The 26,736-nt window shown below is 34.3% G+C and overlaps 3 protein-coding genes across 4 annotated transcripts; 1 reads left to right on the plus strand and 2 right to left on the minus strand.

The window, feature by feature from the left end:
- Nucleotides 1-1,223: 1,223 nt before the first annotated feature.
- LOC133673077 (probable glutathione peroxidase 2) lies at nucleotides 1,224-4,279 on the minus strand. The gene is made up of 7 exons (XM_062093706.1): nucleotides 4,115-4,279; nucleotides 3,495-3,571; nucleotides 2,698-2,759; nucleotides 2,472-2,590; nucleotides 2,129-2,296; nucleotides 2,000-2,040; nucleotides 1,224-1,407 (listed from the first exon to the last, which is right to left on the minus strand). Exons 1-6 carry the CDS (start codon nucleotides 4,265-4,267, stop codon nucleotides 2,008-2,010), a joined length of 612 nt encoding a protein of 203 aa, XP_061949690.1. The 5' UTR covers nucleotides 4,268-4,279; the 3' UTR covers nucleotides 1,224-1,407; nucleotides 2,000-2,007.
- Nucleotides 4,280-7,302: 3,023 nt separating this feature from the next.
- On the plus strand, nucleotides 7,303-20,588 carry LOC133673076 (isoleucine--tRNA ligase, cytoplasmic-like). Of its 2 annotated transcripts, XM_062093704.1 has the most exons (27): nucleotides 7,318-8,040; nucleotides 8,513-8,578; nucleotides 8,660-8,803; nucleotides 9,336-9,544; nucleotides 9,803-9,968; nucleotides 10,126-10,236; nucleotides 10,546-10,643; nucleotides 11,270-11,348; nucleotides 12,499-12,657; nucleotides 12,995-13,084; nucleotides 13,701-13,834; nucleotides 14,235-14,394; nucleotides 14,571-14,654; nucleotides 14,794-15,006; nucleotides 15,247-15,372; nucleotides 16,331-16,468; nucleotides 16,869-16,972; nucleotides 17,096-17,159; nucleotides 17,365-17,453; nucleotides 17,526-17,667; nucleotides 18,035-18,098; nucleotides 18,178-18,245; nucleotides 18,584-18,706; nucleotides 19,134-19,199; nucleotides 19,761-19,872; nucleotides 19,992-20,083; nucleotides 20,191-20,588. In XM_062093704.1, the coding sequence occupies exons 1-27, from the start codon at nucleotides 7,507-7,509 to the stop codon at nucleotides 20,293-20,295; spliced, it is 3,540 nt and encodes a 1,179-aa protein (XP_061949688.1). In that variant the 5' UTR covers nucleotides 7,318-7,506; the 3' UTR covers nucleotides 20,296-20,588. The 2 variants fall into 2 exon arrangements, with proteins under 2 accessions (XP_061949689.1, XP_061949688.1); XM_062093705.1 differs by lacking the exons at nucleotides 18,035-18,098; nucleotides 18,178-18,245; nucleotides 18,584-18,706; ... (2 more) ...; nucleotides 19,992-20,083; nucleotides 20,191-20,588 and adding an exon at nucleotides 17,821-18,028 and having other exon boundaries at nucleotides 7,303-8,040.
- A 981-nt stretch (nucleotides 20,589-21,569) lies between these two features.
- Nucleotides 21,570-25,674, minus strand: LOC133672589 (biotin synthase, mitochondrial-like). Its single transcript, XM_062093036.1, has 6 exons — nucleotides 25,262-25,674; nucleotides 24,997-25,176; nucleotides 24,273-24,379; nucleotides 23,758-23,963; nucleotides 23,173-23,312; nucleotides 21,570-22,150 (listed from the first exon to the last, which is right to left on the minus strand). The coding sequence occupies exons 1-6, from the start codon at nucleotides 25,457-25,459 to the stop codon at nucleotides 21,833-21,835; spliced, it is 1,149 nt and encodes a 382-aa protein (XP_061949020.1). The 5' UTR covers nucleotides 25,460-25,674; the 3' UTR covers nucleotides 21,570-21,832.
- Between the last annotated feature and the right edge of the window lie 1,062 nt (nucleotides 25,675-26,736).

Here is a 26,736-nt window from a genome sequence, read left to right on the forward strand (position 1 = left end):
CAGAGTCTGCTGATGAAAAACTGAGATCAAAGCTTGAAAAAGGTTTCTACCCACCGATGTACGCAAGGGATGCTTTTGAGCACGCATTGCAAAAGTATGGCAAATTCGAAATAGCTCGTTAATTGCTACAGAAGATGGACAGAGATCGCGAGCCTTCTAAGACAGAAATTAGTTCTTGATGAGCTTTGATCAACCAGTTACGTTTACTCCCCTGGTTTTTTATCAGCTATGATAAAGTATAAGCAGTAACTATGCATTCGCTTTGGATGAACTTTCCAGTCCTGTGCCAGACCAAGAATCTCTACAAGAGTCATGGTGTTCGTCTTGGTTGCACACAGAGGACTTGACACTACTTTCAAGGCTTTCTGAATGAACCAGGTGATGATGATGCTATCTGGTCAATGTAATGGCAGAGTTACCTCCTGAGAAGTCCCGCACGAACAGAAAGCTATTGCCAAGATAATGGTTGGTCCACAGGAGAGAAGACACCAGAATTTGGGATGGCAAGGAACCCATCACTTGTAAAACATATTGATACTCGAGCTACTTGTAAAGTTGTGCAGCATTGATCTCCATATTTTCGTCCCAGCATGATCTTTGCCTTAGTAATTTTCTGTATGCTGCATAAGCTATAACTTAGTTGATTTGCTCGCTTCAAAGTGTTCGTATCTCCTGGATTAGTTAATGATGGTAAAAAAATTAACTGGGGAAGGCAGAAGAGTGAAATAAGGACAGTTTAGACCCTGAGCTAACTCTGTATTAGTGCCTTCATGTACTGACAACCATTGCTGTATTGAGATGTTATTTTTCCAGTCCTCACAAGTGATTTTCTTTTCATGCTCATGATCCTCAAAACCATTAAAGCGATATCCACTAGTATTTCTCATAGTTGTTAAACCCGGCTCGGTTTAACAGGTTGACTCTAGAAACTTGTAACCCAATACCTGATCCAAACCAGGTTTCAAGTTGAACTAGAAAGGTCAGTGACTCGGTTAGGTAGTTGCATGGCCAAACCTGGTTGGTCGACTTAAAGGAATTTTTTTAAGGAGTGAAACGATGTTGTTTTGAAGAAAATGATCGACTCATGTTTACCTAATGACCCGCGAGTTAACCAAGTGACCTAGGCTCTTTGTCTGACAACATGATACTGTTTCCCACTTAGTTTCCATACAAGCACATCTTCATGAATATCAGTCAATGCCTGTCCGGCGCACGAGCACATATGAGAGAACTAAAATCATCTTTATTTTTCCAGGCAATCATCCAAGTACAAGGTCCATCTTATCCATTATGAAAATAAATATTTCAAATGCTGATCAATAATACAAATTCATAAATCAAGTCCACAAGCACATAACATTCCACATTTCATGTACTTCAACAATATTCCCAGTATATGCCAATTTCCTGCAAAATGAAGGTGAAGAAGATACAATCATATGACAGAATTTCATTAAAAAGATCAATACTTGGAACCAAAAGTAAATGAAATTCAGCCTAGGTAGCAGACTTTTCCTTAAAATATGTTTGAAAAGATGATTTCACCATGTTATCGTACATCCTAGAACTAAAATATTTCCTGTCTTAAGTGGATTTTTTCCAACTTTTACACACTGACTGACAGCATGTATTGCCCACTTTCAACTGCTAATTCAAAGGATATTAAGTGGATTTCTTCTCGAATGAGTTTTGCTACGTGAAAGAAAAGAGATCCTACAAAGGAAGTAACCTTTTTATTTCGTATCGAAAATGAAATGAAAAGAAAACAAAGAAACAGAAAATTTATCTTAAGAGGACCTGGGTTGGACTAGATTGCCATACTGCCAAAACCTACCTATTTGTGATACCTGATTCGCTAATTTAATTAACAACTCCTACATGAATCGAATTTTCATAGCATATAGGGAGCGAATTTATCGTGGATTGAAATAAGAAAAGAGAAAATCCATGTTTGTGGGCAGCTGGAACACAAGTTGACTCTCAAGTTTAACCATCAAACCTTGGTCCTTAGGAAGATCCCAGCAGATTCTGAATGTCTTTCTGCAAAATGGAATAAAGAAATGTCAGATGAAGTTCGCAGAAGTCCTTGGACCCGAAAGTTGTAATAGGGGGAAAAAAGAGATCCGACCTCAATCTTAAGAGGTGATGTAGTAGGAGCATATCTCTCAACAACCTTTCCTTCTTTGTTTACCAAAAATTTGGTAAAGTTCCACTTGATGGCATCTCCAAAATATCCTCCTTTCTCTGATTTTAAGAACTTGTAGACAGGTGCTGTGTTCTTCCCATTCACATCAATCTATAACCAGATAGAGCATATTCAAAACATCTCCATATTCTATAAAATTGAGGAACTAATAAAACCTGGGTCCCTTTATTAGGAATATTTGCATCAGGGTGGAAGTTTACAGTTGAGAAAACAGTGGCAATAATTTATCCTACTTTTTTCAAATCTTTCTTTCATTAAGCATTACCTTATCGAAGATTGGGAATTCAGCTTTGAAAATTGTGCATACAGTGTCCTGAATCTCTTCATTGCTTCCAGGTTCTTGTCCAGCAAACTGGTTGCAAGGAAATGCCAAGATCTCGAACCCTGCCATAACCGTGCCAGCCGAGAAGTGAAAAACTTGAATCTATAGAGATATTGTAAGCAAACGACTCAAAAATAGGGATGTTGCTCTATGAGAATGAGTGATCAACCTTGGTTTTTGTACTTTTCATACAAAACATTCAATTCCTTGTAGTTTGAATGTGTGAGGCCACTGCAGAATCAAAAATAAGATTCAATAACAGTCAGAAGGCTCATTTGAACAATTTAAATTCATCTGCAAAAGTAAATTTAATTCATACAAGTAATATGACTAACAAAAAGTACAAGAAGAACAGTTTTCAGTTAAAATATTGACGATCATGAAGAATTTCAAAGTTTTGACCGCAATAGGCATGCAACTTACCAATGATAAAAAGAGGCTTCAGCCTAAAAGAAAAGGCTATGCTATATGAAGACCCCAATCAGGTATACTTCAAATGTTGAAGTGAGAGTCATTTTCCAAATATTGGTCAGCAACAGCCCTCGATGCTGCAGAGCTGGGAATTTCTGAACAAGCATTTTCCCCTCATACATTTATGATAAGTTCCTATATATCTATATAATCCTAGATCATCTGCCCTTGAGACTACATACTGCTGATTATAATCATAGATGATTAGATTCTTTGCATTCAGAAAATGTTCTATCACAGATAAAAATACGATCACGATTCTAAGACCTTCAACAAGTGGAAAAATTTTACACATGCTATGAAGACAACAGGTATTTTGGTGCCAACCTTGCTGTCAGAGAAAGAATATTAGGTATCCCAACAGACATTTACATGTCAATGGTTGTTGACAAACTGGACTAGTTTGCCCAAAACTGGGGGAGATGCAGATAGAGAACTAATTCAGGAAACCAGAAAACCAGAATGCCAGACACGAAAGAGATCATGATAGATTACCATTTGGAAGCAACATTCACAATAAGGAGCACCTTCCCACTGTATTCACTTAGACTCGTATCGTTTCCATGGATATCCTGCAACACAGCAAGAAACGTTATATAAATCTCGGATTCCTCAACTTCAAGAAACATAATTGATGTTGCCATCTTAACAACCTCTAATCTGCAAATCACAATTCCACATTACCCTAACTACACCATGGCTCAGTTATCTAAAAAGAAGGAGCAATAATTAAAATAAAATACACAGAGGACTTGGAATTAGAGTATCACTATCCATTTGAATATGGTATCATCAGCCTTGCTCATAGATTAATTTTCTCCAAGAAACTCGTAGCCTGGACTGGAAATAATTCAAGTCAAATGTCCATATCTGAATCCTGGACTACAAAACTCCATTGGAAGGGCCCCATACCAATGATGTTCAGCAAGATTAAGAACCAACAAATATTCAATAAAAGTCAAAAGCTCAAGCAATGAATTAACACACAGAACATCAACAAATCCATAACAAAACAATAAGAGTTTAAAGCTTTGCCCTCTGTTCTCTACTTTTTCCCGTTTCCTCACCAACCACACAGCAAACAATGAAAAAGAAGGAAGAAAATCGAACATCACCTTGACAGTGAAGTCATAGATGGACTTGGGACTTTCTTCAGCCATTTTTCTTGAAGGAAGAAGAGAGGGGTAGCTGTAAAGGGCCAAGATTGCAAAACCAAGAAAAACAAGAGAGATGGAGTTGGTGAAATGCATCGTATAGAATGCCAACATATATATATAAAAAATAAATCCTTTTCTTGAAAGACTTGATGGTGAAATCTTGAACTGTTAAGCGTAACGTTGACATATCTTTGAAGTATTAGAGTGTGAACTGAATCTTTTTGATTTGTAGTATTTAAGAAGGATGGTGGGCATGCAGATACATAGGACTGTGGCTAGGTGGGACTATGCGACTATATTAATGTTCTAGTCGTACAGATACATGGGGCTCGATTTAGTGCTTCAACTTAATATTATAATTATAAATAAAGCTAAAATACGTGGAGTTTTTGTTGTTTACAAAAAATACCGTTCACCCTTTCATAATAATTTATTGTAAATTATAATAGTGTAATTTTAAAAAAAAATTAGTTTGATCATTGAATTTTATTTTTGTATAATTGAGTTTTTTTTAGACCAAGTTCAATTGTATATTATTTTGTTAGGGCATTTTGAATTGAAAAAGAGAGAGCCTCAAGTGCAAAAAGTCGAATAATATAGATAGTGAATTGAAGATTTTTATCAAAAATTTATTTGAGTACCCTATATTTTTGATCTACTAGGAGAACAGTTCCTTAAACTTTATAAAATTTAATTTTGACAGGTCATTGGATTTCTTTTTAAAGAAAAAAAGTGTTTGTTGGTGAATCCGGCCACTAAAATGGTTTGTATCAAATAGTTTATGTGATGATAAGAGTTATTAAATTTGTTTTTTTTTAATATTGTTTTTTTATAATACTTTTCATATGTGTAGCCTTGTATTTTTTTTATTCAATAAATTTTATGTGTGTTGATTTCTATTACAAATTTATGTGTTTTATTTTATCGTGTAGTAAAATAAAAAATGGTTTTGAAAAAAAATTATAATCCTAGTGGAGTTCATAACCTGGTTCACAAGTTTGACGTATTAGCTCAAGTTACTTGGTTCATGGATTTAACGAGTTCACTCACTAACTGAATATATTTTTTTGGTTTTTGGTATATTAGTTGTTTTTAATAGTTTTTTCTTAATTTTTTTCTTCAATGTTGAATTGATTAAGAAATAAATTGCATGATATGTTTATTTTTACTTTCTTTAGGGTTATAACTCTCTTAAATAAGTTTTATTTTTAAGTTGGTGTTCAATTTTGTGACCATATATTTTTATCATATAATTGAAAAAAATATTTTATAATTTGTTTTTATTAAACTGAATGAAGTCCATGACACAATTTACTTGAGATTTAGGACCGATCTAATCTGTCATTGTCTTAGTAGTTTTTGTGAAAAAAATTGTCATTTTAAAGTTTTGTTAAAAGTTAAGTCATTCTTTTACCGGTTATTAAGATTGCATTTTGATTCATAAAATCAATCAATTTAATTCGGGCTAGCTCCAGCGCGATATAATTTTAAACTTGAATTATATTTTGAAAAATTTATCTACCTGTGATAGAGTGCTGGCCAATAGATTGGTACTTATCCAAATTGGATCCCAAACCGAGGAATTTCATCGATTTGGTTTTAAATGTCTCGGAAAATTTTCGATTGGGTTCTAATGTTAATGTTCATGAGCTTTTTTGCCCAGATCTTTTCAAAATGATGCTGTGTTTGTTGCATGAAATATGCACACTAAACAGGAAACATCACAGGTAGATAAACTTTATATGCTTGGGACGTAGCTGAAAATGGGTATATAAGTTAGGGGTTAAATTGAGTTTTTTCCACAAAAACATTACATCATTGCATATAGGAGTTGAGAGGGGACTTTTAAGTAGGAAATAAAAATACAGTTGAAATCATATTTTTTAAAATTTTATTTTTTATTTTTTTAATATATTAATATTAAAAATAATTTTTTAAATATTTTTAACAAAAAAACACTTTAAAAAATAATTAATACTCCATTTCAAACACTTTTTTGGATGATTTCTTGTGCTTTCATGTGTTTTTGGTTATACTAATGTTAAATTTATTTAGTTTTAGGGATATGTACTTTAAAAAATAATTAATCTTTGTAATGAATTTATTTCATTTTAAATTATAAAAAACAAGAAGAAACGGAGTTTATATAGCAACTATTTTAATCTATTATGTCATTAAACATTACCTTTAAAAAATGGTTAAATTCTACAATTTGCCATGGAAGTTTCTTTTTTTCCTACTATTGTCCCTCGAAAAGGGAGTCATTAGCAGGCAGGACCTCGGGGTTGAAAATTGGATTTGATAGGTAACAAATTGAAAATGATGGATAACAAATTTGCTACCTAATGTTTTTTTACAATGTTTTTTATTTTAAAAAATATTACAATATTTTTTTATAATATTATTATATAAAAAACTTTTGAAAAACACAAAAAAATATTAATTTAATAATTTTTGTATAAAAGAATATTTTTAAAATACACCTACAAACAAATTCAAAATCAAAATCATTTTTAAACACACCACAGTTGTTTTATTGGTGGTGAGGTAAGACTACAAAGAGTATTGAAAAACAATTTTCACCGTTCTCAGTTTTCTAAATTGTACTATTTTCTAGATTAAAAATAATTTAAAAAAACATTTTAAAAAATAAATTTAACATAACAAAAAAAAAGTGTAAATAAAATCTAACTCTTGAGGTCACGCTTGTCTAACTGGCCCCTAACCTAAAATAATTAATAAGATCCTCACCATAAGCATTTATAAAGTTAGGTTTAGAATCGATTTCCCTTTAAGATATGAATGCACGTAGTAAATAGATTTATCTCTTGCTTCACCATCTTGAAGAGTTCTTTGGGAGAAATTTTTCACGAATGTAAACATATGCGATAGATAAACTTGAGAATCGAGGTGTAATTTAATTAATTAAATTTTAAATTTATTTTTTAAAAATTATCGGTTCAAATATTAAAAATTTCAAAATTAATGAAGATTTATATCATCGTTAAATTTAAAACCTGTAAAATTAGTTGAAATACATGCAAACTAGCCCGAACATCTATGTTAAAAAGAAGAAGAAGAAGAAGAAGAAGTTGGCCGGATCCCTGGCGATGAAAGTTGGGTCGAGGAACCATGGAAGAAGTTTAGGGATGAATCTGTAGTCTACATCAGACTCTGGGCACTAACTTATAGTTTCCAAAAATTCTTTATTCTCAGCATTCATTTGGCTCATGCAGAACCTAAGGTAGCTTAACAGAACTTCTGGCGTTGCTCGTGAGCCAGAGGACAAAACCCTTCTCCGCCACCATCTCCTCCTCCCTCAAAAACCCCTAATATTCTTCAATTCCGCCATGGAAGAAGTCTGTGAAGGAAAAGACTTTTCCTTTCCATCACAAGAAGAAAAGATAATATCTTTCTGGTCAGAAATCAAAGCCTTTGAAACCCAATTGGAACGCACCAAAGACCTCCCTGAATATATTTTCTATGACGGTCCACCTTTCGCCACCGGCTTACCTCACTATGGCCACATTTTAGCTGGTACAATCAAAGATATTGTGACCAGATATCAGACGATGACTGGGCATCATGTGACACGTCGTTTCGGATGGGATTGTCACGGATTACCAGTTGAAAATGAGATTGATAAGAAATTAGGGATTAAGAGAAGAGATGAGGTTTTGAAATTGGGGATTGATAAATATAATGAGGAGTGTAGAGGAATTGTTACTAGGTATGTGGAGGAATGGGAGAAAGTTGTTGTTAGAGTTGGGAGATGGATTGATTTTAAGAATGATTATAAGACTATGGACTTGAAGTTTATGGAGAGTGTTTGGTGGGTTTTTGGTAAGTTGTTTGAGAAAGGGCTTGTTTACCAGGGTTTTAAGGTGGGTTTTTGTTGCTCTGTGTTTTTGCTTTCATTTGATGGTTTCTTGCTGTGTTTTTTGGTTATTTGCTCGGTCTATATAGAGGTTTTGATGTTGGTTTTGTTTGATTATAAGATTTACTGTGGATTTTTTTATGTGGATATTGGAGATTTTGCAAATGCAGTTATCATTTGTTTATAAAGTTTTGGTTTTACGAAATTGAAAGTAGTACCAACATAGCATCATTGTGTTATAATATAATATATGTATTGGATTTTGAGATTTTTCAAATTTATTTGTTGAAATAGGATCTCTGTCAAATAGGGTTTCTTTGGTTGTGGACAGAAAAATGTGTAATTTTATCACTTGTCAAGGTTTATTAGTTTTTGGTTATGTTGGGTGAGTCCATTCCTTAACTGGGGCGTGAATGTTTTCGGTTCACTTTAGTGGTATATATTAATTACCATATGCTGTTATTATTGTTTCTTTGCAGGTCATGCCGTACAGTACAGGTTGCAAAACTGTGCTGTCAAATTTTGAAGTTCAGCAGAATTATAAGGTTCGTGATTTCTAATTTTGTGTATTGCTTTGTGAATCAACCTACTTATGTAACTGATCTGACACTCCTGGTGTGATACAGGATGTACCTGATCCTGAGATAATGGTGTCATTTCCAATTGTTGATGATCTGCACAACGCATCCTTTGTTGCTTGGACAACTACACCATGGACTCTTCCCAGTAATCTTGCCCTTTGTGTTAATGGGAATTTTGACTATATTAAGGTTGGTATCTTGAACTTCTTCTTGATGTCGATTATTGTGAAAAAAATAACAATGAACGACACTTAAAATATGCAGCGTGCCGTACAATTGAACATTGTTTTAGTCTGCAAATTAATTATTGTGCCTCGTATTCCTGTAATTCTAGATCCTTGGTTATATACTTTCTACTTAGTGGTTCATTTCTTTTCTCAATGCTCATTAACATGGTGAACCATTTAATCATGTTCTGTCATGGAAAGCTAGCTCACAAGTTCAAGAACAAGGCTTGTGAAAATGTGCTTAAGGTTCTTTCACATGCTCATGAAAATGTACTTTTATCTATTAGTTTTAAAGTGATGGCTGAAGTAGTAATTATCTTGATTGGGGCGTGCTTAAAGATTCTTAGATCTTTGTTTTGGCACTTGGGCGAAAACATCAGATGTTGCATTTGGCATCATGTTTTTTGCTGATTTCATTTATGTTGCTTTTCTGAATTGTTTGATGAACATGCTTGTACTTGATTTTCTGATATGCAATGCGAAACAAAATCCAGGTTCGTAACAAGTACACTGGAAAAGTGTATGTTGTTGCTGAATGTAGGTTGTCTGCACTTCCTATTGAGAAGCCAAAATCAACTGCATCTGGATCTGCTGGTGATTCAAAGACGTCAAATTCTAAAATTAAGTGCGGGAAGGCTGAAAACTTAATGGATTCTTATGAATTACTGGAGAAAGTCAAGGGCAATGAGTTGGTGAACAAGAAGTGAGCCATGCTTTCATATTATGTCTTATCTTTCATCCATTTTACATGTGCTTCTAGCAGTTGACACATCACTTTAAGATGGTTGCTCCTGATTTTTTTTTCTTTAATCCTGTATACGTGAAGAACTTTTCTTGGTAAATTTTTAGTGATGGGATATGGTTCTTGTCATCACTTTTGTTGTTGGAATAATGTTATACATTCTACTGGATGGTAGGTATCAGTCAGTGTTGAGATTCTGAGAGAGATTATACTTTGCAGGTATGAGCCACTATTCAATTACTTCAGGGAGTTCTTGGACACGGCATTCAGAGTTGTTGCAGATGATTATGTGACTGATGACAGTGGTACTGGTATTGTTCACTGTGCTCCTGCATTTGGTGAAGAGGATTATCGTGTTTGCATTGAAAATAAAATACTCAGTAAGGTTGTTGTCATGTGCGAAACTGATGGTTTCAGTTATCTGGTTTTGAACATCCAATAAGTTCAGCTTGCTTTGATTTTTTTTTTATGTTAAGCTGTCTAGTGCACTTATATATTTTTCTTATGCTCTCATATCATATCATTTTATTCCCATCTTGCAGGAGAATTTGATTGTAGCTGTTGATGATGATGGTTGCTTTATTGGAAAAATTACTGATTTCAGTGGGCGCTATGTCAAGGATGCGGACAAGGATATCATTGAAGCAGTGAAGGTGAGGCTTGTGTGTTTTCCCATGGATAATGATAAGGCAACTCATTTATTCTGAAAGTGATTTAATGATGTAGATGAACACGCCATACCTCTGAATGAGATTATTTGTAAAGCTACTTTGCAGTTGCTTCAATATTTTGCTAGATATTATTCAAAATGTGGTGAATTTTGTGAAATAAGTATTGTTTTTCTGATATCAAGTCAAATGCTATGACTTAGTGGTTTTTGTTTGCTGGTCCTTCCATATTCCTATTATTTATGTGCTTCTGGTTGAATTGTTTTTCTTTACCAAAATTCGTTGTTTGATCAGGCAAAAGGCAGGCTTGTTAAATCTGGGAGCTTTATGCATTCGTATCCCTTCTGTTGGAGATCTGATACGCCTCTCATTTATAGAGCTGTTCCAAGCTGGTGAGATTATTTTTACTATAATTTCATTTCATCCCAGAGCACACTGCCACTTGGTTTTTCTGTTAATTATTTGTTTTTCCAAACAATACTTGTTGATTTGTTTTGAAGTGTTAATATGTTTTTCTTCTTCCTTTTCTTTGGAAATTCTAATCTGTGCTGATGTGTATTGGACATTAGCACTCAATGGAATTTTATGAATGTTTTTGCCTGCCATCAGAAGAAGGTTGTCCATACAAATAGACAAAAAGAAACTGTAGTTAGCTGAATGTTTGCTTGTTTCATGCTGCTTCACATTTTCTCTCCCTTAATGTATTTTCCTTATTGCGCAATATTTGGTAGCATTTGCATTCTAAGATCATTGGTTATATCTTAATGCTGCTTTGGGTTTTTTAAATCTCAGTTTTCTCACCTTACTTTTTTTTTTTATTTTCTTTTGTTGCATTTTATAATCCTTTTAGTTTTGCTTCTTTTCCATATTTCACTTTGTGCTGCATTATTTCATCACTTTTGTTATGGATCTTGTGCGTAGGCAATATCCTGCTCTTGTTATTATTTTATGTGGTTTATTATCTTCCTAATTTGTGCATTTATTCTAACAGAGCTGTGCTATTGAATTTTCGGTGTAGGTTTATTAGAGTGGAAGAATTAAAAGAGCAATTATTAGAAAACAACAAGCAAACATACTGGGTTCCTGATTACGTAAAGGTTAGAACTGTATGCCTGTACCTCTTCCTGTTTTGTTGGCTGTGTTCATCTTTTCATTATGAGATTAAATTGGAAGCTGAGATGGTTTGTCTGGTCAGATGATTTATATCTAGTGTAGAATGTTTCTACTCCTTAATTATTCTGTTTTTTTCCCTTCTCATTGGAATCTAAATTCTGAGTGATGCTATATTTCTTTATATAAGCAATATTGGCCAGTACAAGTTCAAAAGAATGAAGATTAATGGACTTAAAGTTGCCAACAAAAAGGAAAAAGAGATACACTACGTAGCTGAACCTCAATCATGAGTACACATATGCTGAGTTTTAATTAGGTTGGTCTGTGTCAAGGTTGACTCATGTAACAAATTAAGCGATTGATGCATGTTCTCATTCTGGTGGGAGGACTGAAATCCCTCGAGAAGTAAAAGCAAGTGCCATGCAACCAGGGTAACAGAGATCTAATTTTGTAATATGGGTCTTGGGCACATTAAAAAAAGAGAGCTTGTAATATCCGCTGTGAGTGCAACATCTCCTGGCTGAGCCCTCATCCCAAATTCTCAGTTTTACTTGCTAAGAAGTGAACTTGAGCAAGTGAAAAGATTCTGTATACTTGAGCCTTGTAGTGGTTGAGATGTATCCTTTGTAATTGTGATCCGAGGTTTTGCATACCAATACTGGTGCGCTTTTACTTGCTCCCAACATGTGATAGTGCAATATTTGAATCTTGAAAATTGATGATTCAATTGGAAGCTCATTGCTGTATATGGTCAAAGAAGGCATGGGATGAAGGAACACAGGGAAGGAAGAGTAAGAAGGAAAAGTTAACTATCATTATTAATTTGTCTGATGTGCTTCAATGAAATCAAATTGACTTATAATGTTGAAAAAAAATGCATTTCTCTGGGAATCATTTTCTTCTTCTATGTAATGATATTCACAAATGAAACTCCAAATTGATCGACCATGAGTGTTTTCATTTCCTAATATTAATGGCTGTAACAGCATCCTACTTTGAATAAATGGTTCATGATAAGTTCTGAAATTGTCAGTCGTTAAGTTATTGTGCTCAATATATCATAATAAACTGTGGTTTCATGCAATGTTGAAGTTTTGGCTTTTTTTCTTTTATTTTTCTGGACAAATTTAACAGGAGAAACGGTTTCACAATTGGCTTGAAAATGCTAGAGACTGGGCTGTTAGCAGAAGTCGATTTTGGGGCACTCCCCTACCTGTATGGATAAGTGATGATGGTGAAGAAGTAATAGTCATGGATTCTATCTCTAAACTTGAAAAGCTTTCTGGTGTTAAGGTATGATCTCTCTCTCTCTCTCTCTCCTGTTGATGCAAGCTACTTCTTTTATTTATTTATTTATTTATTCTCCTTGGATATCTTGTGCAGTGACTTATGGTTACACGTATAAGCACACAAGACACATTCTTTTTGGTGCTAACTTATGGCTACATTTTGATCACGCAGTTAGCATGATTCCATAACCGTATTAATAGTTTTCTATCACCTAGTGGTGATCATATGGCAAACATTCCTCCCACCTGTTATCTAAACATTCATGCACGCACTGGTTCTTCTATGTCTGTTGAGCTTGTGGTTGTGCTTATCCATGCTATACATTTTTGTCATCTTGCAGGTGTTTGATCTGCATCGTCACAATATTGATCACATCACGATCCCATCCAGTCGTGGTCCTGAATTTGGTGTGCTTCGACGTGTAGAGGATGTAAGCTACTGGATCTGGGTTTTTAATGGAATGTCCTATCCCCACCCCACCCCACCCCCCCACCCCTCTTGTTTTTCTGTGTGACACCAGTTTGTGTTCTCAAATGAGGAACTCACCTTAACAACATTGCACCTTTAATGAAAGTACTTCCTTTGCTGTTTTCTACCCCATTGAATATGGCTTCATTTTAACTTCTATTCTTGGTTTCATAATTTCACTTTTTATATTCATTTGTCTTGTCTAAATAGGATTGCCTGCATACTTCACATATTTTTTTGTTCTCAAGGAAGCAAGGGGCAGGACTTGGGTTAATTCAGAATTGATTTTGAATATACTATACATGGCTTGCTTATAACTTCTATCATTTCCTTGAGAATTTTAGTCAGATTGTTCACTTGTGTCCCCTAGAAATTGGTGCATGCATGCTTGCCACACTTTTTGGTTCTTAATGAAGCAGGGCTGGACTGGAACCTTAGTCTTAACTGCTACATCCTCCAATGTTCTACTGAAGAGTTTTTCATTTGACTATACTACCAGGATGTTATTTTATGTGCAATATCAAGTTTATTTTATGCATTGTTTCAGATAATTTGATGCAATGTTTTAATTTTTGCAGGTATTTGATTGTTGGTTTGAGAGTGGGTCGATGCCTTATGCTTATATCCATTACCCGTTTGAGAATGTCGAACTTTTTGAGAAAAATTTTCCTGGGCATTTCGTGGCTGAAGGGCTAGACCAAACTCGTGGATGGTTGGTTCCATAGTTTTAAATACTTCATTGTACCTCCCATAAATGAGTCTATATTGCTGTTTTTTCAAGAAAATACATTGAGTCTGTACTGAGTACAATAGAATTGAAGTATGTAAGGAGATGCAATCTCTTCTAATTGGTGGCAATATTTCATTTATGTCAAAGAAAAGAATTTAACATGATGTTCTTTGGGTTCTTTTCTCTCCAAAGAAGAAAAAAACATCTTTGCAATGATTCCGGAACAATATTTTTCTTGAATGTTTCATTTATGTATTTATTTCCCTTCCCTAGATTGTATCCATTGGGATTGAGGTTTATGTTTCCCTGTTAGTTACTGTGCAACAGCGATTATTCAAAGAACTAAGCAAGTCTAATCATGGGTATTTGTTTTGGATTGCAGGTTCTATACTCTCATGGTGTTGTCTACAGCATTATTTGGGAAACCTGCATTTAGGAATCTCATTTGCAATGGACTTGTCCTGGCTGAGGATGGAAAGAAGATGAGTAAAAGTTTGAAAAATTATCCATCTCCAATGGATGTTATTAATGACTATGGAGCTGTAAGTTCTTTTTATAACATGTTAATCATCTTTCTCTTAAAATAAAATTGCACTACATTTGGTTATTGTTCTAGGTGTTTTCTTTTTGACCAACAAGTTGCTTGTTCATGTTTTCTGTGGTTTTTATTAGAACTTTGTTTCTTTCATATCAAGGTTTATGTATGACTTCTGTACAGGATGCATTACGATTATACCTTATAAACTCTCCAGTTGTGCGTGCAGAGACCCTGCGTTTCAAAAAGGAAGGTGTTTTTAATGTCGTGAGTATCTCCATGAACTGTTTTTGGATTTAGGAAATTTCTTCATTCTCTTATCTTACACAGGCTCAAATATTTTATTTTGTCTGTCATTTGTGCTAACTTGACTCTTTTCCTAATCTATCATTTTAATTCAATCCAGGTCAAAGACGTGTTCCTTCCTTGGTACAATGCTTATCGGTTCCTTGTACAGAATGCAAAGAGGCTCGAGGTTGAAGGGCTTGCACCATTTACTCCTATTGATTCAGCAACTCTTCAAGATTCATCCAATGTGCTTGATCAGTGGATCAACTCAGCTACTCAGAGTCTTGTTCATTTTGTTCGTCAGGAAATGAATGCATACCGCCTTTACACGGTTAGCTGTTTTTAAACCATTACTTTGCTGTTAGTATATGGAGTTTTGCTGAGTGTATATAGAAATGGAACTTGAAGATAAAGAATTAACTCATCTTATGGAATATACTATAAATCTTGAATGTACATGGATATGGAATATGCTACAAAATTGAAAAGGCTCATATGGAACGTGGAGAAAAAAAAAATTAACTCGTGTCATGAGCATTTATAAATATCTCTCCAAACATGTCTTTTGTAGGTGGTACCATATCTTTTGAAGTTTCTTGACAACCTTACAAATATTTATGTGCGATTCAACCGCAAAAGATTAAAGGGTCGTACTGGTGAAGAAGACTGCCGGACTGCTCTTTCAACTTTGTATAATGTATGATTTCACTTGACACTAATTTCTATAACGTGTTAGAATAGTGCTCTTAGATTATGTGCTATTACTTGTATCTTCAGTATCATGTTCTGATTATGGAAACCAAAATTGTTTGCATTCTTGTCTTGGTTAGCATAGGTGGTAGAGGTTTTAGTTGTTTCATTACCTGGTTGTGGTAGTGCCAGATTTGTGAGTGATGCTCTGCATGCGCAGAACAATTTTACATTTAAGCTAATTGTTGGTTGAAATTCTTTGGATCTAGATGTTCATCTGATTTGAAGTAGGTTTCCTCTTCTCGAGTGCACTCCATCCCTTCTCGAAGTTGCAGTTTCCTTTTCTACCAATATCCTCAAAGGTCATATACTTGTCTTTTCAAAGTCCACAACCTTGTTCCTGGGTACTTGGTCCATTAACTATTCTTCAATCTTGGAAACTTAAGTAGTACTCTCACTAATACTTCATGGTGAACCCTATGATAAGCTTAAAATTTTTAAACATGCTTTGTCACCATTCATACCAAGAATAAAACTCAAATAAGTATTATCATTTCTGCTTTAAAAAGTTATCAGGTGCTCTGTCTTTCCCTATCAAGGATATAATCCCTTTTTTCAAGGATTACTACTGCTTTGAAGAGGTGATTAAGCATGCTTGTCTTGTTTTTACTTTGTTTTTGCTGATGCCAAGTCATAACCATAGCTTGTTCTAAAATAAGAACATCTCCCTCATTCTCGTTTATTTTTGGATTAACTTTTTTGTCCTTGCAATAGTCCGCATAAAAATTTGAAACCCTTGTGTACTCGTCACATATGGACATCAACTCCTGGTGCTGCTTTAAAAGCATTTCTTTGGCTAATCTTTTAGCTATTACTGCTATTTACTGGTTATTGTGCTGCTTGATTGTCTTGATAAGAGGCCTTTGCTGAAAGTCTCATTTGCATTGAATGCTATTGGTTTTCAGGTGCTTTTAATATCATGTAAGGTAATGGCACCGTTCACACCTTTCTTTTCAGAAGGTCTGTATCAAAATTTGCGGAGAGTGTGTACTGGATCAGAGGAAAGTATTCACTACTGCAGTTTTCCTCATGTAGAGGGAGAGGTATTTTTAATCTCTGTTGTAGGAAGCTCATTTTGTTTAATAGATTAACATTTTTAAACTTATTTATGGTTTCTAGGCTGCCAATCTTGGGTCAGTTTGAATGTCCAGACACCATCTTACCCAAATTGTGAAATTTTGTATGAATTGGACGATCCAAGATTTATGAATTTTTAGAGAAAAAAACTCTGCCATATGATCTCACAAATATTTATTTCTGGATTTTTTTAAAAAAATTGCCACGAAACTTTGGTTAGCTTTTAAGCAGAAAGTTTGGTATATATTGACATTTAGACAATGTTCACCTTTTTTATTTATTAATTCATTGTAATCTTTCTTTTGCCTTCTATCTGCCAAATTATCATCTTTTGAAATAAGTTACATTGCATCTCTTTCATTGTAGAGGGATGAACGGATTGAACAGAGTGTTGCAAGAATGATGACCATTATTGATCTTGCACGCAATATCCGTGAACGGCACAACAAGCCTCTTAAATCACCACTAAGGTGCTCCTATAAGCTCATCCCGCACTCATTGGTCCTTTCAATTATATACTTCTTCATTTACTTTTGGTTGCCTCTTCATTCTTTACCACCTTAGTTTCGCTTTACTCTTCTTACAAACCGCAGGGAGATGATTGTTGTTCATCCTGATGTGGACTTTCTTGATGACATAGCTGGAAAACTGAAAGAGGTTTGTACTCCATTCCTAGTCATGGAAGTGAAACTTTTAATATCTCTTTATCATTACATTATATAGCTGATAAAATAAATGTTTTTCTTTAAACTTGTATTCTCCCTGCAATCCTCAATTTCTTTGATCAAGTTTACTCTCATGGTATTTGCTGTTATTTATATGCCCACTGCTTTATGAGTTGTGTATTCTGCTTGCGTGGTAGTATGTGCTAGAGGAACTCAATGTAAGATCTCTTGTTCCGTGTAACGATACTCTGAAATATGCTTCTTTGCGCGCGGAGCCTGAGTTTAGGTATGCAAATTGTTATTTCATTATTTTATACCATTCTGTGCATATGATTGATGTTTGGTTATTCTTTTCCAGCTTGTTAGGTAAGCGACTTGGAAAATCTATGGGAGTTGTTGCCAAAGAAGTTAAAGCAATGTCTCAGAAAGATATTTTGGAATTTGAGAAAGCTGGAGAAGTTACCGTTGCTACACATTGTCTGAAACTGTCTGATATTAAGGTGATTCATTTCTTATTGGATTAATTTGTATTTCTATTTTATTTTGCACCCTTTTCTTTGGCAAAGGAGTTATTGCCATGCAAATGAAATGGTAGTTGCTTTTGTGCTATGTGATTCTTTGATGGAAATAATCTGAGTGTGTTTCTGGGAAAGGCCATCGTGATGCGGAACAGTTTGTCATTCAACGTACTCCAACAATTTTTATGAGATGGAGTGGTTTTTAGTTTGGTCTTGAAATTCATCACAGCTAAGCTTCAGTCCCCAGCTGGTTGGAGTTTTTAGTTTTGACTTGGTTGATTTATTTTCTTCAGAAGGATTGTTATACTAATTTACTGATTTGCACATTCTTGTGATTATGATTTTTTAGGTGGTTCGGGAATTCAAACGTCCTGATGGCTTGTCAGATAGGGAGGTTGATGCTGCTGGAGATGGTAGGAATCAGGAATGCCATTCTTTTTAATTTCTATGGAATAGGTGTGTGGCTGAAGTTTTTGGTGTTCATTGTTTCAGGTGATGTTTTGGTAATATTAGATTTGCGCCTGGATGAGTCGTTGTATGAGGCTGGCGTTGCTCGTGAGGTATATTTCAAATTGCTCGGATTGACGTTCAATTATGTGATTACACATTTTAACCATTGTCAAGAACAGAATTGTAGAAGTTCCACATCATCTTGTATTACCACATGAAATTTATTTCATTTGGAAAGGCTACAAAATTGCTTGTTTAAGTTATTTCATCACATATACCATTTTGTATCAGTGGAATTCTTTTCCTTTTCATCATATTCTGATTTTGAAATGGAGACCCTTAAACCTCTTTATGAATCCACCTATTAAATTAAAGGAAGTTTTTCTATGGACTGATATTGGTGAAGGGATGTGTGATGCTTCATGACTTGATTGTCTGTCAATTGCAGGTTGTCAATAGAATTCAGAAATTAAGGAAAAAAGTTGGACTTGAACCTACAGATGCTGTTGAGGTTTATTTTGAATCTTTAGATGAAGATAAATCAATCTCCCAGCAGGTCTTGAATTCACAGGTAATGCTTACATATAACTTTTCTTCCTAGTTTGTTTTTCTTTTTCATATTGGCTGGAAGAATATTGTTCAATAGTTATCATTGTGTTTTGAAATTTTATTGTTTAGGGGCCCAGAATTTTTAAGCTTCTTAATATTCTCGTCCTTTTATTACTCTCAAATGGCCAGATAATAAATTGGTGATCAGATTATGAATCTCACTGAATTTTAATCGCTATGTTGATTTTCTTTGAGTGAGTGTCAAGTTCATTATGTATCCAACATATGAAAAACTAAATCCTACTAGTGGTCTTTTTATGGTAACTGATGAAAAACTATATCCTCCTGGTAGTTTATATACAAACTGAGCACTCTGTTGCATCTGTGTGATGCTCAAGTGTTTCCAATTTCAAGTTCTTCATGACTGAAGTTGCGTATTTTATGTGCAGGAACTCTATATCAGGGATGCAATTGGTTCTCCATTGCTGTTTTCTACCTTGATGCCACCACATGCAGTAAGTTCAATGGATAACAAAAATTCTTACTTTTTGTAGTTGATTTTTTTTGCCCATACTTCTAATTTGAACTTGAAATAACTTTGGAAAACATCATTACTTTGAACGTGCATTACTCCATTGTGAAATTCCATCATGGACATATGGCTTCCAAGGTTCAAAGTTCTTTCATAAACAAGTCCGAATTAAAATGGATTTTAACTGCCATAGCATGGACATATGGCTTCCAAGGTTAGCCGAGGCTGTTGACTTGGCTGTTACTTGCCTTGTTCCAGTATTTTGTTTAGTCTTGGGATTTAACATATGGTGGGTTGTTTCCCCTGACTTGTTTATTGAACAACCTGAAACCCTTTGCTTGCCGGACTTGGAGCTTCTTCAAAGAGCCATGTTTGCAAGTTACATCAAGTCTCTAAGTATGCTCGTGGAGGAGCAATAACCTAATTGTATTTTAAGAATGAAGAGTTTTCTCTCTTTTAAACAGAAAGGAATTTCAAGAGATTGCATGTTGGTGTTTGTTCAGAGTAGTTTCTCTCAGCCATGATTTGATGAATTAAATTGCAGGTAATACTTGGTGAGGAGAGTTTCCATGATATTTCGAAGTTGTCCTTCGCCATATATTTGGCAAGACCAGCCCTAGTGCTCAAATCTGATGCCATTCTTTCATTATACGGAGGTCTGTCTCTTCCTACCTCTCTGCTAGGCATCTTTTGTCCTCTTGTTCACTTCCTCTCCGTAAGCATTTATTCTCTGCTTATCCACTCCCCCATTCTTACTATTGATCAATGGTTTCAGGAAACTCAAAATCTGCCCATGGTCTAGAAACATACTTGCTATCAAGGGATCATTCTAATTTGAAATCAGAATTTCAACTTGGAGATGGAAAGGTTTGCCTCTTTAACAAGACAATTTCCCATTTCCACGAATCATGGTAAAAAAGCATAAAGACTTTAGTTAGCTCCTGTTTAATGAACTTGCACATCTTTTTCCACAGATAACTGTTGATTTCATTGAAGGCCTACCTTCTGTGAACGTGGTATTGGAAGAACATGTATTCCTAACTGTTGGTGACTCCATTTTGAGAGCAAAAAGTGGGTGATATGATTCCTTTTGATAGTTTCATGTGGGATACACAATTCTTTTTGACCGATAACAGAAATTTCAGCCCCTGGTTGTTTTAATGGGGAAATTTTTTTCATATTTCTCCGTCCTGCCAAAAGTTAGAGAGATCTGGCTAGTTAGAACTTAGACAGTCACTCATTTTTGTTGAATGTAGGATCAAAACCAACATTAGTTGGTATATTTAAACTGAATTGTAAAAATTATTTAAGATAACCTCAGACCTCAGTGAACATTTGCTTGCAATAAATTGGATATTAATGTCTGCAAAAAGTAACCAGGACTTGATTTTAGTTCCTTGCACCATATTAATCCTACTAATAATTTTTACGAGTAATTTTCTTGCACCATATTATATTTGAAAGCAGTCATTGTCTCCACATGTTGTTAGTTAGTGGGTTTTATCATTCAGCTTTTAATATTATTTCATTCCTTCATATATTTTTTGAAATCAAAATCATCAAAACTATACTTTAAGCATTTCTTTGGAAAATCCAAAACTCTTCTTTTGATTCTATGGATCTTTCAAGACAATTTATTATAACCCATGAAGATTATCGACTGATTTTTATCACATTTTTTTTTGTGTTACATACTAGTCTAAGAAAAAATCTTCGTTTTTTTCTACTGTACTTGACATTCAAAAAATTATTTCTATAATCACTTTTAGGAGATACTTGTTGCTGCATGACTTGCTGCCCTCAATTTTTTTTTTCATTAAAAAAAACTAGGCCATGGAAAACTGTTTTGGTGGCTAATGAGTGGATATCAAAACCTCTTGATCTGGTTTTTTTTTGGAATTGGAATGAAACCTTCATTCCATACATTTAACTTCCATAGCAACCGGACTATACCTTTTCTTTCTAATGTTGTGTCACACTTTTTATGTGTAAATTTAAAAGATGGTAGTTGGCATAATTAAAATGCGATGTTCATGCCGCCTTCACAGAATTTTCTTGAACAGTTTTTTTTTTCCAGAAAAGAAAATAGTAGGGCTAAAACTTGAAAAAGAAGTATTTAATTTGATGCATTCATCTCACAATTTTTTTTTTTGCATGAAACTCCCGATTCACGTGTAATCACATAAGATCAACTATTCTAAACTCTTTGCAGTGTGTGTGTGTGTGTGTGTGTGTGTCACTGAGCTTTGTACTGTTGTCCACTCCTTTTCTTCTCAACAGATTGGCAATTTTCCACTTCAATGAAAGATGTAGACACTTGAAGTTGGAAAACAAAAAAAGAAGCAAAATCGGATACTCACAACAGATCATTCTAGTCTAGATATAAACACAGCATGGCAATAATACTGCAACGAAGTAAAAAGTTGCAGCACCTTGCTATGCATTCTTGATGTTACCATAATAGATTGCTGCAAAATACTAATACCTGCACTTTTGCAAGGTTCTTTGAACCCAACTAGTGCAGTTCAAATTTGTCACACGCCATAGGCAATTTTCATTGAAGGTAAAAAGAACCTAGATGAAATTTAGATATAAACTCTGTTCGAACAAGTGATTTCAACCTGAACTACTTGAAACTGCTTCCTGACAATGCTCTGCTTCACAAGCACAAGCCTTCTCTTCCTCGGCAGAGAAGCTGGGTGCTTTTGGAATCAAACCGAGAACCTTGAACATAAGTTGATCTGCATCATAATCATTGTTGGGGGTTGTCAGTAGCTTCTCGCCAGTGAAGATGGAATTTGCACCAGCAAGAAAGCACAGAGCCTGCTCGGCCATTGAGAAACGCACTCTCCCAGCTGATAATCTGACCATTGCTTTTGGCATAACTATACGTGCAGAGCCAATCATTCGAATCATCTCCCATATTTCAACTGGCTGAATGAGGAGGTAGAAACATGAAATCTGTTAAGCTTCAAAGCAACTGATACTAAATTTGGAAGGAAAAATCTCATGATGCAAATGCGACAAGCAACTAATTTATAGCGCAATACTTGTAACATAAGTGTCATAAACAAAGAATAAGTCAGCGATGCCTCTTTATTAATATCTGGCTAAATAAATGGTAATATAATTGTCCTGTCTTCCAGTAAAATGAATTTCAGATATACTGTATTTAACAAGACACATCCCATGGCCATTACTATTTGACAGCATTTTTGGTTGAAATGCATGACATTCCCATAAACCATATGCATGGCCAAACAATCTTCCACAAAAGATTTGGCTCACTCACCATCCTTCTCTTTCCCGCAATCCAGCCACTCAAATGGCCCCACTAAACCCCGTCTTTATCCGTTATTGTAAATATGCACCTTCACTTAAAAAGTCACAGCTATGTGGGGCTACAATCACTTCTAGTGATACCATCTAGATATTTCAGGCCATAATATAAACTAAATGAATAAATAGAATATGATCAAGTAATCAGATATTAATCCATGACTCTTGTTAATACTCTATGGATATAAAAAGTGGTTGTAGGACAAGGAGAATATTGTGAGACCAAGAATTAAATCATGGCCAGCTTGAGAATGATTGGTAAAATATACCAAAATGTGTTTCAATAAGCAAAGGAGCTACAACAAAGTAAAAGAGTCTATGCTATGGCATGGTTATGAAAGCTGATGCACTATCATTATCACACTTTGCTGAATAGAGAAGACAACAGAGCAAGTGTGATTCTTACTAGAGTTTCTCAATAAGTTAAGTTAATATTATTGGTTTCACATTTTACAACTAAAGCAGCAATCAGTTCAAAACGTAACAACAGTTTTAATAGTTAACTTCATATAAGAAAAATGTTTCTACTCAGGCACAGCCACCACCACCACCACCACCATTCATCATCACCACAAAAGCAACCATACTCAACTTGTATCAGACACGAATAGAATTACCTTTTGTTCTTGTAGAGGGGTGCCTTTCACTGCAACTAATGCATTGATTGGAACACTCTCTGGGTGTGTAGGGAGGGTTGCCAATGTATGCAATAAACCAACTCGGTCTTCCTCTGCTTCTCCAAGCCCTATTATGCCCCCTATTATCAGAAAAATAGCCAGTTTCCATGATAAGAATTCAACTTTGCCATGACAAAAGAAATTAATGCTGAAATTTAAACAGAATGTGTGGCGGTTGCAATTATTGCCCAGCTCCATTGTTTAATGCAAGGATTCACTCTGAAGTCAAGAAGTTATAAAATTTCCATAAAAAAGCATCCTAAATTGGACCAAATTCCCAATTTTCCTCTAACTATATATCAAGTTAAGCTTGTATTGAGATACAGCTGAAAGACATAAGATGGCACAAATGAAGAGCAAAAAAGACCAACTAAACTATGTGCTTTATGCTCAAATTGCAATTATTGCATTATCTCCATTGTTAACTCCAAGGAAATCAATCAATTTAAAATATTCCCATTTCTTTTTCTTTGCAGTGGACTTTGTTTTTCAAAATCTACTTAAGAAGGATGCAAGAAAGTTGACCTGAGCAGACACTAATTCCTGCTTCACGGACATGTTCAAGGGTTTCCAAGCGTTTGTCATAGGATCTTGTAGTGATGATGTTTGGGTAATATTCTCTTGAGGTATCAAGATTATGGTTATAAGCTGTAAGACCAGCCTTCTTCAGTTCTACAGCCTGCTGCTTCTCTAGCATGCCCAAGGTACAGCAAACCTCCATGCCCATACCCCTGATAGGTACCAGACATTTCAATCACAGACTAAGCATTAGAGAAAAAAAAGGAGCTAATGCAGCATTTTGCATGACATGGCTACTTTAAATGCATGAGCTAGCATATAAGCCTTCATTTTAAAAAGCTCAAGGTGTAGAAATTTCTCCAGTTCTCTCTCTTGGCAGCTCACTTCAGTAGAAACACAGCTAGGGAATAACCTTTCTGCACTGTAATAGTGTGTGCAGTGTGAAAATCTGTTTTCTAACTTAAGAAAAATGCTTGTTTTCATATATATTTCTTCCGTAAAGTAAATGATGCGCTCATTACCTGATTTCTTTCACATAATCTAAAATCTGGTTAAAGTTGGTCTTCCTTCCTATCGTATCTCTCCAAGCAGCACCCATGCAAAAACGTGTGCTACCAGCCTCTTTTGCCTGCAAAAGCATACAGAAGGTTCCAAATCATACAGAAGAAGAAAAGGACACCATGCTACACTAAACATGAAACTGATCAGATAAAACTTCATTACCACCTGATACAGGCACCAAACAAGAAGTTGTACCAAGAACATGAGAATTCATTCTTGAGGTGTAATCTTCCTTTTTCAGCTACTTTGCTAAGTGAAGTTCTGGGATATTCATGAAACTTTTGCTAAACCCTAAAGCTAACTGAATAACCAACAAATTTGCTATCGAGCTATAAATGTTCCAAAGATCTAGTACATATACGTTACTGACAATTTTTCAATTCCTGTACCCAAATTAACAAAAACAAAACAATATACATGATCTAAAAACAATGTTAATCAGGATATATGCAAGTTAAATCAATCAATTAAGACATCACATTAAGAAAGCCATCTAAATGAGTGCAGATTTTCTTTGACAAAATTGGCAAGGTAACCGAACCACATGATAATTAAAATCAGAAACAAAGCATATACTTTTTTTAGCACAGATTCCATCAGCACAGAAAGTGTCTGATTGCTTAAGATTCTTGTGAACCAAAATCCCATAAATCAAAAGACTTAAAGAAGATAAAAAAGACATACCCTTTTAGCAGCCTCGATAACAGTTTCTTTAGTCATGAGCCTCTGAGCCTTGAGTCCAGTATTATACCTTGAAGATTGAGGACAATAAGAACAATCCTCACTACACCCACCAGTCTTTATAGAAAGCAAAGTACATTGCTGAACTTCTCTAAAATTATGAGCATATCTATGAACTTGAGCCTAACAAAACAAAACAACAAAAAACATTAACCCCGGCATAAAAAAACCACCCTTTTCCCTGCATTACTAAGTAAAAAGAACTAACCCCATGAAAGAGGAGATCAAGAAGAGGAGAGTCATAAACTTCCTTGATTTCTTGACGCGTCCAATCATTCCTGGGACCATCTTTGATAGTTTTTTCCGCTTGAATTGCTGCAGCTGATGACGATGAATAACATAACGAGGAGAGAGTGACAGAACTCAGTCTTAGTTGTGATCTAAAGGTTGATCTAATTGACAGCATTGTCTTTCGTTTTGTGTTATTAGGGGTTGTTTTTCCTTTCGTTAAAAACGAGGAGAAAACTGGAGTGAAGAGAAAGAGGTTTTACTTTTAGATGTTAGGAAGGAATGGACAACAGCAGTAGAAGCAGCCAGCAAGAAGAGTTAGATGGAGAGAAGGCAAACCACCTAACCCCCAACCGCTCTAGTTTGGTTTTACTTCTTCGAAGGGGACCTGTTTTGCATATGACAGCAACCAGCTTTTATATATATATATATATATATATATATATATATATATATATATATATATATATATATATATATATATAACTTATTTCCAGTTTATTTTTGCATTTAAAAATATTTTATTTTTTAAAAAATATTTTATATTTTAATATTAAAAATAAAAAATATTATTTTAATATATTTTCAAGTAAAAAATAATTTAAAAACAATATTATTATAATAAATGTTCTTTTAAGTGATAAAAATTCAATTGAAAGTTTTTTATTTTTATTTTTATTTAAATTTAAATTTAAATTCAAACTAGCATATATTTGAATAAAATTACATTATGAGACACTACTTCCGCTACAGGAAATTGACATCTAGTTCTTGCAAGTAATTTGATTGCTACATTTCATGCTAACCTAATTTATACAATCTTTTTATATAAACAATGTAATCTCATTAATAATAATGATAAACAATTTTTATATTTAAACAAAGATAAAAAAAATAAATATAATAAATATAATTCAATAAAAGTATAACTAAAATATTAAGCTATTATGTTTTTTGAGTTATATTATATTTTTTTATTGAAGATATTTTTTAATAAATTCCTTAGCATTTGATTATTGTTTCAAAATACAAAAATAAAATAAAATAGTAAGAACAAAAATAACATATCTCCCTCTACTTTCTGTTTTAAAATATGTAAATTCAACTACAAAACTATTTTAAAAACAAATTTTTTATGTCCTCGTTTTTTTATTTTCATCAAACATATAATTAAAAAAAAGAATTTATCAACTTCTAACTTTCAGCAAGTCTACTAATTCAAACCCAAGAAAAAACAAATCCAAAGCAAATTACAAACTAATGAAAAGATTGAACCACCACAAGTGCCAAACTAATACAAGTGTCCAAACAAAAGAAAATTCAATCAACTGAATTGAACCCAAGAAAAAAAAAAAAAAAAAGATGTCCACTGCAGGTTACAAACTTGAAGACCCAAGATGCAGTTGACCCCAGGTTGTGGTGAAGCCACCTTATGAACGCATTTCATCACCTTCA

The sequence above is a fragment of the Populus nigra genome, chromosome 14, assembly GCF_951802175.1.
Source record: "Populus nigra chromosome 14, ddPopNigr1.1, whole genome shotgun sequence".
In the NCBI taxonomy this organism is placed as follows: domain Eukaryota; kingdom Viridiplantae; phylum Streptophyta; class Magnoliopsida; order Malpighiales; family Salicaceae; genus Populus; species Populus nigra.